General features: G+C 34.9%; 2 protein-coding genes across 4 annotated transcripts in view; one reads left to right on the top strand and one right to left on the bottom strand.

Annotated features, from left to right (window-relative positions):
- Positions 1-13789, bottom strand: part of LOC127869415 (uncharacterized) — a 470973-nt gene that overhangs the window by 237305 nt on the left and 219879 nt on the right. The window lies entirely within an intron of this gene.
- Positions 1-13789, top strand: part of LOC127869413 (protein sister of odd and bowel-like) — a 73083-nt gene that overhangs the window by 48837 nt on the left and 10457 nt on the right. For 2 of the 3 annotated variants that reach the window (XR_008044552.1, XR_008044553.1), the window contains exon 13: positions 5-7183. Coding sequence is in view for 1 of the 3 variants with exons in the window: in XM_052411964.1 (XP_052267924.1) it covers positions 5-145 (141 nt within the window). In the remaining 2 variants the exon portion in view is untranslated. Of the gene's footprint in view, positions 1-4; positions 7188-13789 lie in introns of those variants that run through there. The other variant, XM_052411964.1, reaches the window with a different exon arrangement.

Raw genomic sequence — 13789 nt, 5'->3', positions numbered from 1 at the left:
TCAGAAAGTGCATACAGGTGAGAAACCTTTCAAATGTGAGCTGTGTGACAAACCCTTCGCTCAGAAATACCTGCTGAGGCAACACATGAAGAAACACATCGAGATGAACATGGGTGGTGATCATCCCACCTCGCAACATCAGTAGTTACCGCAAGCAAAAGTGGGAATGATTGACACCACAGAATCAGAAGTGACTGCAAACAAGGGTGGGAATCATTGCCACCCAAACATTAGTAGTGAATGCAAACAAGGGTGGGAATTATTGCCACCACAGCATCAGTTGTGACTGCAAACAAGGGTGGGAATCATTGCCACCCCAACATTAGTAGTGACTGCAAACAAGGGTGGGAATCATTGCCGCCTCAACATAGTAGTGACATAAAACAAGGTGGAAATCATTGCCACTACAACATAAGTAGTAACTAAAAAGAAGGGTGAAAATCATTACCACCACAACATCAGTATGACTGAAAACAAGGGTGGTAATCATTTCCACCACAGCATCAGTAGTTACTGCAAACAAGGATGGTAATCACCACACCCCTCAACACCAGCAGTGACTGCAAGCGAGGGCGTGGATCATTGCTACCCTTCAACATCAGTAGTGAAATATAGAGTTAAGGAGCAGAAGTGGATGTCTCCAAAATATCACATCAAATGTCAGAATACCGGTGGGTAAAAGTTGTAAAATTGTGGCTAGTGCTGCAGTCAACATTATGGCCACATTATTTAATGTGGGAAAAATAAATAAGTAAAATTTCTGGAGTAATTGTTTGAATGTTCATAACATTTGTAGACATGAAGCGGTAATAAAGAAAGGTCACTTTTGCATTTTATAAATGAAAATATTGCTTGTGTGATTATTTGCTTGTGGACTTTACACTAAATCTCATTATGTGAGATTTGTAAAGTTACATAACACACTCTCGGTGAATATTAGGTTAAAATAAATTTACACAGAACATATACATGAGGTGTTAGCACACTCAATCTGGGGTATGTGTGAATCAAACTCACTGGCGCCAGTTGTTTGCAAAGTGAATTTCTGTGCAAATGGTAGATGACAGTTGTGGATAATGCAATACCTTACATTGGCACAAATGTTTGCAGCAAAGGCTTATTAGAACTAAAATGCAGCATTTTGAAGTTAATTTGGAATAATTAAATTGTGAAATTAATCTGGAGAATATTTATGAAGGAGACTATTCATTTTTATATGGCCCCTTATTTCCAATTATGGCCCCTTGTTTCCATTTATGGCCCCTTGTTTCCAAATATGGCCCATTAGTTCAAATGTTGAATTATTTTTCGTGATATTAAGTTTGAATATTTTTAATCTGTTGTCGTTGAAAACCTTTCAGCACATGGACATTTATGTTTACAAAGTTTGTTATAGATTGTTTCATACTGTTTTTTAGCCTCCTGTTCACATGGCAAACATTAAGGTGTTTCTACTTTATGGATAGAAGTCGCAGTGTTTGTTACAAAGGACTATTTGGTGCATTTTCTTTTACTGCTGTTTTAAACGACAGATTCTGATTTCTTGCAATACACACACACACTTTGAAATACATACCTTGAGCACTAATATTTAGTTATATTGCATCCATTGGATTGAACAGTGCACAAATTAAAAATAATGTCCAGTTTTATGTACTTGCATGTTGAGTATACTTAAATCTAACCTGTGCCCAAAGAACTGGTGAGCCATTGTTAACACGAATGTCCTGCTTCTGTCATCACTCATGATCCAAAGTCAAATTTAAGTTTTTAGTGAAACTTGGTTAAAATGTTTATCTTGACAATATCTAGGTCAAGTTTGAGTCAGTTTTATGATGTTGATGAAACTTGGTTAGAGTGTTTATCTTGACAATATCTAGGCCAAGTTTGAATCTGGGTCATGAGTGTACAAAAAAAGGTTACAAGGTCAAATCTTAGAAAAACCTCATTATCACATTTATGACTGACTATCAATGAAACTTGTTCAGAAGATTTATCTTGATAATATTAAGTATATGTTAAAATCTGGGTCTATTGGGCTAAAAAATATATGACGCCATGTCACAAGTCTTCATCAATTTATGTATCCGCAACTATGTTGAGCGCTTCAGTTCCAATATGTACCTCTCATATTCAAAGGTATTTCCCTTTTTTGTTGAATTGCTTTGCAGTAAACTCGCCATTTTAGTATTATGCATTGTTTTTAATTGACTTCTTTTCTAGGAAGGTGTCTATGTAAATGCATTGTAAATATTTTGTTTAAAAAATAGTTCACCCTTTTACTAATGTGCTACCCTTCCATACCAGTTATAATGAGTTTGTTGTTGTTAAAGTTGAGCTGTTTATATATTTTGCGCCTTTGAAAAAGGACGTTATTACCTGTTAAAGAAGATCTGAGTTTATATAGTGATGTGTTGCATATATCTAAAATGTGTTGCATATATCTACCATGTGTTGCATATATCTACCATGTGTTGCATATATCTACCATGTGTTGCATATATCTACCATGTGTTGCATATATCTACCATGTGTTGCATATATCTACCATGTGTTGTTGAACTTTGTGTAAATGACCTTCACTCTGGGAAAATGGGGCTTAATGCATCTGCATAAAGAGTTATCCCAGATTAGCCTGTGCAGTCTGTACAGGATAATGAGGAAAGTCACTTCCTGCTGTTTTGGAATAGTTCTTTGTAAGGAAGTCTCTTCTAAATGAAATATCCAGTCTAGATAGAAAGTGTCTGCCCTGATAAGGCTGTGTATACGTCACAAGCTAATATAGGATTGCACTTTACAAACATGCATTAAGCTCAGTTTGTCCAGAACTTGGCTGATATATGCCATGTGTTGTTGTACTTTGTCTATGTATATAAAGTGTATATTGTAGAGATAAGGATAGGAGATGTTATTTTATGATGTTTGTAAAGATGTCCAGGATTGTGGATGAAGCTAATGTACAGTATCGGATACAGACCTGCTAAGCAGATAAGCTTGTTTCCGCATTGCTTACACTTAACAGTTATATTGGAAAAGATAGGTCTTATTATCAAATAACTAAGAAGTTTTATTAGAGAGGCTGTTTTCGGAGAAAACCGGAGGTATTGTCATAGCCTGCTCGTTGTCGGCCGTGCAACGTCCGCCTGCGTCGTGCTTAAACCTTTACATTGGCTCTAAAATCTAAGTGCTTCCACCTACAACTTTGAAACTTCATATGTAGATGCACCTTGATGAGTTCTACACGCACACCCATTTTGGGTCACTAGGTCAAAGGTCAAGTCACTGTGACCTCTAAAAAAAAATAATCTGTCAAGCTTTTGCATACGAGCGTGGCACCCGTTATGCGGTGCTCTTGTTAATATAATGAATACATTGACAGGAAAACAAAAGTTTCATTGATTCTTTCACTTGTCACCAAAGACTGATCAGAGGAAACACGTGCTGTTTAACCCTGTGCATGCTGGGAAATTTGTCTTCTGCTGAAATGTCGTCTGCTGAATTTATAAAATAAGCATTTTCTTTGATTTTTTTCAAAGAATACTATCAGAATAGAAAACAGTTTGGATCCTGATGAGACGCCACGTTCTGTGGCGTCTCATCTGGATCCAAACTGTTTGCAAAGGCCTTCAAAATCCGGTTCCAGCGCTCAAAGGGTTAAACTGGATTTTGGTTTAAAAGACTTTATTTAAACGAACAACTCCATAAGAGCCGAAAATGTGGACCCTAAATAGCCCCTGCAGACTGCTAATCTGGGACAACACTTGATGCCCATGACTGCTAGAGTAAACAGTTAAAGTGCATGCAATATTGGATGTCTTAGTTGACTGCTATAGTAAACAGTTAAAGTGCATGCAATATTGGATGTCTTAGTCAATTGCTGCCTGCAGATACTACTGAAATATTTTGTTTTTCTTAAGGGAAAAACACAATTTAATTGTTGTAAATTAAACAAATTTTTATAGTTATCCCTGTTCACTTTGCATATCAGACTTGTGTGTTTTGATCATGTTTAAAAAATAGTGCTGTTGAAATAGTATTTTGTTATCTGTTGTGTTTTTGCCTCTGCTGCTGTTTCTGATGATGATAGTGATGATGAGGAGGAGGAGGAGGAGGATTTCAATTTTTACCCTTGTACATTTTTTAGTATTTATTTGCTAATCAACATAAATTTATCATTTGAAATTAAACTTTTACATGAATTCTAAGCTTTTTGCATACAATAACTTACTGTTTGATGTACTTACGAAATTTAAAGATAAAACAAATTATGTGAACTATTTCAGTCTATTTGTAAAAAAAAACTAGCATTTATTAAATGGTCTTTATAAGTTCTTGGTAATGGGAAAAAGTTTTTAAAAACTTTAAAAATGATAATATTTAAATACAGATATTGCAAAAACTGTATCTGTTAATTGACGTTAATATTTTCATTAATGCATACAAAACGGTATGATATATACATAGACATTAATTAAAGTAGATGTTTTAAATACTTGTATAAATTTTCTAAAAAGTAACCTCAGTTTTACTATTGCTTACTTGTTATCAATGTTTAAAGCTATTCCTCAATGTTTGTTCTTTTAATGAGTGTTTGTAGCAATATGTCCAAAACCAAGAATTCTGTGATCTTGAGATTTCAAATGTTTAATACTGCTGTAAGTTTCTGTGTATCGTACCAGTAGATGCTTATTAAAAATAATACAATATTATTTTTCCAGTATTGTTTAGCACATTGTAGACTAGAAGTTTGTTTCTCATGTTATTGTTGATGATTAAAGTTGATAGATGCAATTCATTATTATATATGGGATGCTTCATGCGAAAATAGGTCTTATGCCCAATGCGTCCAGAATAGCTCAAGGCCAGCCTGCGCATTCCCAAATTCTTATCTGAAGCTACCCTGTCTGCACTACCATGAAACCTTGAATAATCCAATAGTGGTAAAGAAAGCTACTGACCAGAATGTGCTGATGCGCAGGCTGATCAGAAGCCACCCTGGCTGCATGTGATATAAGGCCAATTTTATTTTCGCACGATGCGGATCATATTGCTTACTATAGACTCACTTGTTGGTTGAACAGTGTGTAAAACATTTTGCAATAAGTTTTGTTTTTCCTGTTATTGTTATTTACTGTTAAATACTGGAAATTGTTTGTATATTATCCCTAGTTTATTGTATTTTCATGTTTTAAGTGACTGTTTTACAGTTTAGGGTTGGAAAAATGGAGCATTCACCTAACAATTATAGAATATTATTTAAATTGTCAATGTTAGGCTGTTATTGATTTCCCGTTTTAACAAAAACATGTGTCGGGTACATCTTAGTAATGAAAATAAAATATTTTGCTGTTCAACAGAAGAAATTTACATGCTATAAACTTATTTTCAAACATTCAACTTTAAACATTACATATATTGAAATAAAAGAATTTAGAATATAGAAAGTTGAAAGCCAAAGTTGGTACTGCCTCCGTTGGACTGTCAATCTTGGAACTGTTTGTCACAATCCTAGCCTGGACACATGCCTCAATGTTTGAATTTGTTTATGCATTAAATGCAGTTATTTCATCACATCCATCATGTTATATTTCATACAACACATTTAAATTGTTTCAAAAAACTTCTGTAAGCTTCTTAGATTCTTCCTTTAACCCTTAAAGCGCTGGAGCTGAATTTTAAAGGCCTTTGCAAACAGTTTGGATCCAGATGAGACGCCACAGAACGTGGCGTCTCATCAGGATCCAAACTGTTTGCTATTCTGATAGTATTCTTTGAAAAAAATCGAAGAAAATGCTAATTTTAGAAATTCTGCAGAGGACATTTTAGCAGAAGACAAATTACCCAGCATGCAAAGGGTTAATGAAGTATCAACTGAAAATGGCAAATCTCAAAGTTTGCCATGCACATTTTGTAAACAAATGTTCCTTATTGGTAACTACCAGTAATACAAAAAGTAATAATGCTTCTAAAACAGAAGAAGTGTTTCCTTTGAGAAAAAGTATTGTTTATTAATTATTATTTATAAAACAAATAATGATTTTGGATTCTGCTGTGTCACCGTTATGGTTTAACAGCAAAGCCCTAGAACAAGAAACAGTTTTTGTTTTGGTGCTGATGTACAATGATAATGATATGTTTATTTTAATTCTCTCTTTATAAGACAAAATTATTTTCATAACAACTGTATTAGCAAAATTTAATTCATCAGTTATTTAGTTATATCTAATACTTCCTTCTATAATCATTGCATATTGATTTCTAATTGAGTTTAAAGTTTTTCTATCTGGATTTCAAATTTTAACTTTTTGATCATAAAACTTTGTGATTATGTTACAGAATGGATGGAATCTATATTTTATTTGTAATAAATTTTACTGTTAATGTAATTTTATACTTGTTTTTTTTCCATACCATTACAAATATATTAAGTTTAGAAGCATGTGCTAACAATATGTGAACGGCCTTGTAGTTCACTGTTTCAGAGGTAAAAATGTGACTATGTTTTAATTTGTTTAACGTTTAGGAGATTTCTTTATAATGCATACACTTATATTGCATTCAGCCAAATACAAAACATCAATAGAATCATTCAGAAATTGAAAAACATAACAATAACTAAACAATCTTTTTCTGAAATCAATTAAAGGAATAGGACATCCAGAATTGTGTTTGTCCTTTTTATCTAAGGGTTTCTCTAAAAGAGTAGCATTTCATTCTATATTCTTTAAAGTATTTATGAAATCAAGATCAATTTGTAATATTAGTGAATACATATGTGATTAAATATATCTGTCCTCCTAATTTGTTTGTGAACAATAGTTGGCATACCAGTAGGTTAAATATCAACTCTATTACGCAATACTTTGTGATTGTATTTTTATGCCCCCGGTTTGGTGGCATATAGCAGTTGAACTGTCCGTCAGTATGTTAGTCTGTCCGTCCGTCCGTCCAAAAAATTTTTTTAACGTTGGCCATAACTTTTGCAATATTGAAGATAGCAACTTGATATTTGGCATGCATGTGCATCTCGTGAAGCTGCACATTTTGCGTGGTGAAAGTGCAAGGTTAAGGTCATTCTTCAAGGTCAAAGGTCAAAAAAAATAATTTCAAAGCGGCGTTCTCATGAAGCTGCACATTTTGAGTGGTGAAAGTTCAAGGTCAAGGTCATCCTTCAAGGTCAAAGGTCATTTTTTTTTTTTCAAAGCGGCGCAATAGGGGGCATTGTGTTTCTGATGAACACATATCTTGTTGATTCTGAGATGCAACTGTTCTGCACATATTTATATGTAATCATGTCCTTAAATTATAATGATAAATGTAGGGCTGAGCCTGGAACTTCAGTAAAGATACACTAATAAATTGTTTCATGCTGAATCTTCCAATGATAAATTTACAATATGTGTGTTTCTTCTGTGTTTTCTATATAATCTATAAACATGTTTCTGGTTAGAATCTGTTTAAAAGACAAAATGAGCTATGATGCAAGTATATGCATGAACAGTGGCCCTTTAGTCTAAAATCTGTTGTGAAACCCACATTTTTTGAAAGTTCAATTTTCTGATTGAAGAAGTATTGAAATAACAAAAAGCAGCTGGTAAGCTTAAGCATACCAACATGTGATCTTTTTCCATAATCAGTTAAATTGTTTCATAGTGGCACCTTGCTTTAAATTAGTACTTATTTTTAAACAAATGAAAATAAAACAATTGTTATTAGACTTTAACAAGCAGATATAAGAATAATAATTGTTATAAATTGCATGACAATACCAACAACAAATTGTTTTATTTAAAAGCATCATGTAGGTAAACATGCATATTATATTAAGTGGACCGTTCCCTGTGAAAAGAGGGTTTAATTTATGTGCCTAAACTGGATTTTTCCTAAGAAGAGACTATCTTTAAATAAAAAATTAAAGCAGAAAATTTTTTCACAGGCTAATCTGGGACGACACTTTTCGCATGTGCATTAAACTCCCTGTTCACATAGCATGGTCCAAATAAGATGTTATTAAATAATTTTAGCAGAAACATACACTTGTACACTTGCAAACAAACATATTGGCAGTAAACTTTGCATTGTTATATTGTTATTAGAAGGGAGATAATTTTATCAACTTGTTTGACATTTCCATTTGTTAGTTATTATGTTAGTTATTACCCCTTTTAAAGAAATGCGTGATTTGTTTAAAAAAAACTATAATTATATACCCATTCTAGCGGAGTTGAAGAAATAAAATTGTATAATGAGTCTTGTTATTATTTGTTATTATGTTGTTGTTTTCATCAGTAACCACTTAAGAAATACTGTACACCACAACGAATTGCCATTCATTAAAAGACATACTAATAACAGCACCTTACACTTGTGTTTGACATCACTACTGTGTGCCTATCACAGAAATTTGCACTTGCTTCTAATGGCGCTACTTTGTGTCAATCTTAGTAAACCACGCTTGTGTCTAATGGCACTCCTTTGTATCAATGACAGTATGCTCACTTGGGTCTAATGGCACTACTTTATGTAAATCTTAGGGCACCACACTTTGCTCTAATGGCACTTATTTGTGTCAATCTTAGGGCACCACAATTTGGTCTAATGGCACTACTTTGTGTCAATCTTAGGACACCACACTTAGCTCTAATGACACTACTTTGTGTCAATCTTAGGGAACCAGACTTGGGTCTAATGGCACTACTTTGTGTCAATCTTAGGGAACCACACGTGGGTCTAATGGCACTACTTTGTGTCAATCTTAGGGCACCACGCTTTTGTCCAATTGTACTACTTTTTGTCAATCTTAGGGAACCAGACTTGGGTCTAATGGCACTACTATGTGTCAATCTTAGGGCATCACGCTTGGGTGTAATGACGCTACTTTGTGTCAATCTTAGGGCACTGCACTTTGGTCTTATGGCACTACTTTGTGTCAATCTTAGGGCACTGCACTTTAGTCTTATGGCACTACTTTGTGTCAATCATAGGGAGCCACACTTGGGTCTTATGGCACTACTGTGTATCAATCTTATGAAACCGCACTTGTGTCAAATGGCACTTCTTTGTGCCAATCTTAGTGCACCACACTTTGGTCTAATGGCACTACTCTGTGTCAATCTAAGAACACCACACTTGGGTCTAATGGCACTGTGTAGTGTCAATCAAAGCGCGCCATACTTGCGTCTTATGAAAATACTTTGTGTCAATCGCAGAGCAAAACACGTGTGTCTTATGGCACTACAGTTTGGCATTCAGGGAGCGCTATACTTGGGTCGTATGACACTATTTGTGTCAATAGCAGCACCCTACACTTGTTTCCAATGTCACTACTTTATGTCAATTACAGCCCCCCTTCAGACGCGTTTAATGGCACTACTTTATGTCAACCATACAGCGCTGAGCTTGCGTCAAATGGCCCTACTTTGTGTAATTCACTGCTCGTTATACGTGTGTCTACTAGCACAAATTTTAGTCGAACCAAGCTCGCTACACTTGGGTCTTACGACATAACTTTGTGTCAATCACCGCATGCTAAACGTACGGCTAATGGCACCCATTTGTGTCAAGCAAAGTGTGCTAAACCTGGGTCTCGTGGAACTAAATTGTTTAATAACACGCGAATAACTGGCGCTTCGTGTCAATACTGCGTGTGATATCCTCGAGTGCCCAATTTCGACGCATACAAGCAGTTTGTTGAAGTTTTGTTGCTTAATATAGGGATTAATGTAATTAATTTTGTTATTTCATTACACATGTACCTTTTATTCATTTTTAAATTCAATTGATTGTGTTCTCAACAAAAATTCGTTGAAAAACGAAATGAACCAAGTCTATGTAACGGCGGCCATATCTGTTGAGAGTGCCCTAAAACGACGCATCTGATTGGTTACATGATTTCAATGTAAATATCACTCCTGTGGAGACTGAATGAATACAATATTAACTCATGGTTGTTGTACTTTAGTTTGTAATTGCTGTAAAAGTAATATGAAACTGAAATTAATTAAATCAATTAAGATTTTAAATTTGTGATGCCATACTGTCTGGCAGTGGTTTCAATAGGGGCCTGTGTCAGCAACCCTGTCATAAGCTGTGTTTATGGAAGATATGTGAATATAACCTGTACTTCTTATGTGGAGCCTGCACTTATAATTAATTTAATGAAAAATAGTAATTAACATAATATGCAATTACCAACATAAACACTTGTTACATATAGTTAAAATTGTATTACAGCATAACCAAAAACTTATCCGGACTTCAAATCAAAGTTTACGCGTACACCTTTTTCATAGTGAAAATAAATCTATTAATACGATGTTTTGTCAAATGGCAGTCACGTGACTTATGAATGAAATAGTGAACTTTTGCAGACGAAACCGATGCATTATCCCACGGTCTTATTAACAAAGACAATTGGGTGTAAAGTGTTCAAAAGTTTTGCATTAAGTAAAATACATAAAAAAAATCCATCAATTGCAAACCGATCAACCATATCTTACCTTTTAACCCGCTATTTTCCACATAACAAACAATAACTGTAGTAAATTGTGCGTAGAGTAACCATGTGCTATTGTATGACGTCAACGGATGTCGCTTATGTATCAAACAGAGGCAAAACAAAAAATGCGTCGAATTAGGGCAGCGTCGATTCGGGTCACTCTTTAATGGAACTACTTTTTGTCAATCACAGCGCACTACAAATGGGTCGAATGTCACAATATACTAAATAGTTTCCCTATATAATTGAATGTAAAAGCGACAACTTTGAGCGAAAATAAATGCAACATTTTGCACATAGAGAACCCCATAACCATACTTTTTCTTAAAATTCTAAGCGGAATCGATTTATGCAATAAAAAAGATAGGTCATTTTCAATCCAAGAAAGAACTTGACACGAATCAAAATCGACTGTTTTTGCAACTTTTTTCTTAGTGGAATGTAACCTTTTTCAGTGCAAGGCTTTACTAAAGTCCCCAAGTTTATCATAATTCAGGGTTTCGGTCGTGAACACCTATTTATGCCCTACCATTATCTCCGAAAGATAAAACCCGAACATTAGTTTAAAGTGTAAAACATGCCTTCGAGTCAACTATGGTATTTTTTAAGAGAGATCAGCTTTACCTGAAACGATTATTTAGTATAATGTCACCTCGAATCGAACTTATTTGTGTCAATTGCAACGCTTCTAATTTGCGTCTGATGGAACCATTTTGTGTCAATCACAGCGCGCTACACTTTGATCGAATGGAACTACTTTGTGTCAATAACACATCGAATAACTTGCGTCTTATATCACTACTTTGTGTCAATCACAGCCCGTTACACCCAAGTCTTTTTGCACTACAGTGTGTTAATCAGAACGCGTTACACGTGTATCTAGGTGCAGTACTTTGTGTCAATCACAACACTTGCCTCGAATGGCTCTACTTTGTTTAATCTCATTTCGCTACACTGTTGTCCAATAGCACTGTTTTGTGTCTTTAGGCATTAATGATATTCCCTTAGTCTTACATGTACACATCGGAGCCGCGCTCTGTGAAAACCGGGCTTAATGCATGATTGTAAAGTGTCTCCCCATTTAAGAGTAATGTACGACACTATTTGTTTGTATGGAATTTTTGGTTTAAAGGAAGTCCCTTCTGAAACAATAATCAGTCAAGGCGGAAAGTGTCGTCCCTGATTAACCTGTGTGGACATGCCTTTAGCGAGTCATCACTAAGTATCCTCAACCTGTTATCTTCTTGTGTTCTTACCTACCAATGACCAAAACGGTGCGACATACTACAGGTCGTAAACAATTATGGAACAAAAAGTTATTAGGTGCAAATGTTACGTTTTTAAACGCGCGATCTGTTGTCAATGGTGTACTTTTGTAACAAAATGCAAAAATAGGACCGTGATTTTCAAAATAAGACTTGTTAGTGCCATAGTTTTCACTTTTACCATACGACATAAATATTATGATGTATTATATGGTGCAATACGCATGCGTTTGGTTGTGCCCGCTGTGAAATGTTGTCACATGTTCGCCATATAACGCTATTATGTGTCGCGCGCATCGTTGAAGTCCGTTATTTCAAGGCCCAAAATCCCAATTTGAGGTAAGTTGTAAAATATATGATATATTATTTCATTTTCGATATTTTAAAGCCAAAAATAGTTATCTGTTTCCACTTAACTCACGAAAACATAGGGCATGTAGGTCGCCTACTATTGTTTTCCTTAAAAAAATTCTTACGATTCATCATTAAAAATGATAATTCAATTAATGCAAAAAAATCGTATCAAGCTCAATTAAAAAAATTGTTTAGATATTTGTGTTACTTTAAAATTAATAGAATAATGTTAAATGTAGCAAACTGTACCGAAATCCAAATACTAATTTTGTATATAGATAGATGCTATAGCAAAAGTGATCAAAACTTATTCTGACAAAATGTTTATGGTTGGCAAAAAGCAGTAGTGACTGTCGATAGGGTTAGTAAAAATTTAACAAAATTGTTTCTTCCCTTAAGTATAAGCTGTATTATATTGTACGGGCATGTCTTTTCGCTATAACCATTCGAAACCTCAGAAATTTAATAGGAATTAACCAAATCGATTCAGTTCATTGTTCAAAAATTATTTTATATAGCTAGTTTAATGTATTTCCAATACATGTATGATTACTCTTTGTTTGTTGCTGTTATTATCACACATTTCAATTATGAAACAATTAAGTAGTAACGATCGAGATACATTTACTCCGATCCTGTCATTACATGATAATATACATTTTCAAATCGTTCATATCTCGATCCGAGCCACGGAAGTCACGTTTCTTATTAAAAAAAACCCACTCTGTCCAAACGTTACACTGTATGTCCATAAGTTGATGGTTTCCACGTACGAAGAGCTAAAGTCGCAGTATACACTAAGTTAAAACACACATGAAGTAATACATTCTTGTTGGGGACGCCGTGCACTATCAGAAATCCTTGTGCGATGGATAACATAAAAACTAAACTAAAAAATAAAAAATAACACTTGACGCCCTTCTTGTCGTTCACACAGACGCGTATAAAGTAATTTGTATGCCATTGCTGAGATTTTCTCGCGATGTTATAGCATCGCCTCACTTTTCTTTTCAAATGAACTTCACAGACCAATTAAAGAAAAAGATGAATGACAAAAATGTAAGCCACGCTCTGTGAAAATGGGGTTTAACGCATGTGCGTAAAGTGTCGTCCCAGATTTTAGTCTGTGCAGTTCGCACATGATAATCAGGGACGTCACTAACCGCCTAAACTTCATTTTCGCTAAGAAGATACTTTCATGAAACGATAAATATCAAGCACAAAACACCGTTTTCACAAAGCGCTGTCCATATTTGTTGTTATATGCAAAAGTGTGCCTTAAGAATCATTGATGGCTCAAATAATGCTGCTATTTCTTATATTTCGACATTTGCACATTTAAGCCGATACAGCTGTCTCGTCGTTCCTCAGCGCAGCTACAACGTTGATCGGGCTATTAGAAAATAGATGCCGCGTTCTGAGAAAACTGGACTTAATAAATTTGTGTCAATGATCATCGCAGATTAGCCGGCGCAGTACGTACAGGCAATCAAGAACAACACTCCCCGCTTTTATTGATTTTTTCGTTTAAAGAAAGTCTTTTCGAAACGGAAATCCAATGAGGGTGGAAAGTGTCATCCCAGATTAGATTGTGCGGACTGCAGATGCTAATCTGGGATGACACTTCATGCAAATGCATTTACGCGACTCTGTTTTTTCGTACTCTTTAACG

This window comes from Dreissena polymorpha, chromosome 2, assembly GCF_020536995.1.
Source record: "Dreissena polymorpha isolate Duluth1 chromosome 2, UMN_Dpol_1.0, whole genome shotgun sequence".
Lineage (NCBI taxonomy): Eukaryota > Metazoa > Mollusca > Bivalvia > Myida > Dreissenidae > Dreissena > Dreissena polymorpha.
The sequence above is the reverse complement of the archived record's forward strand: the minus strand, read 5'-3'. Positions and strand labels throughout refer to the sequence as shown.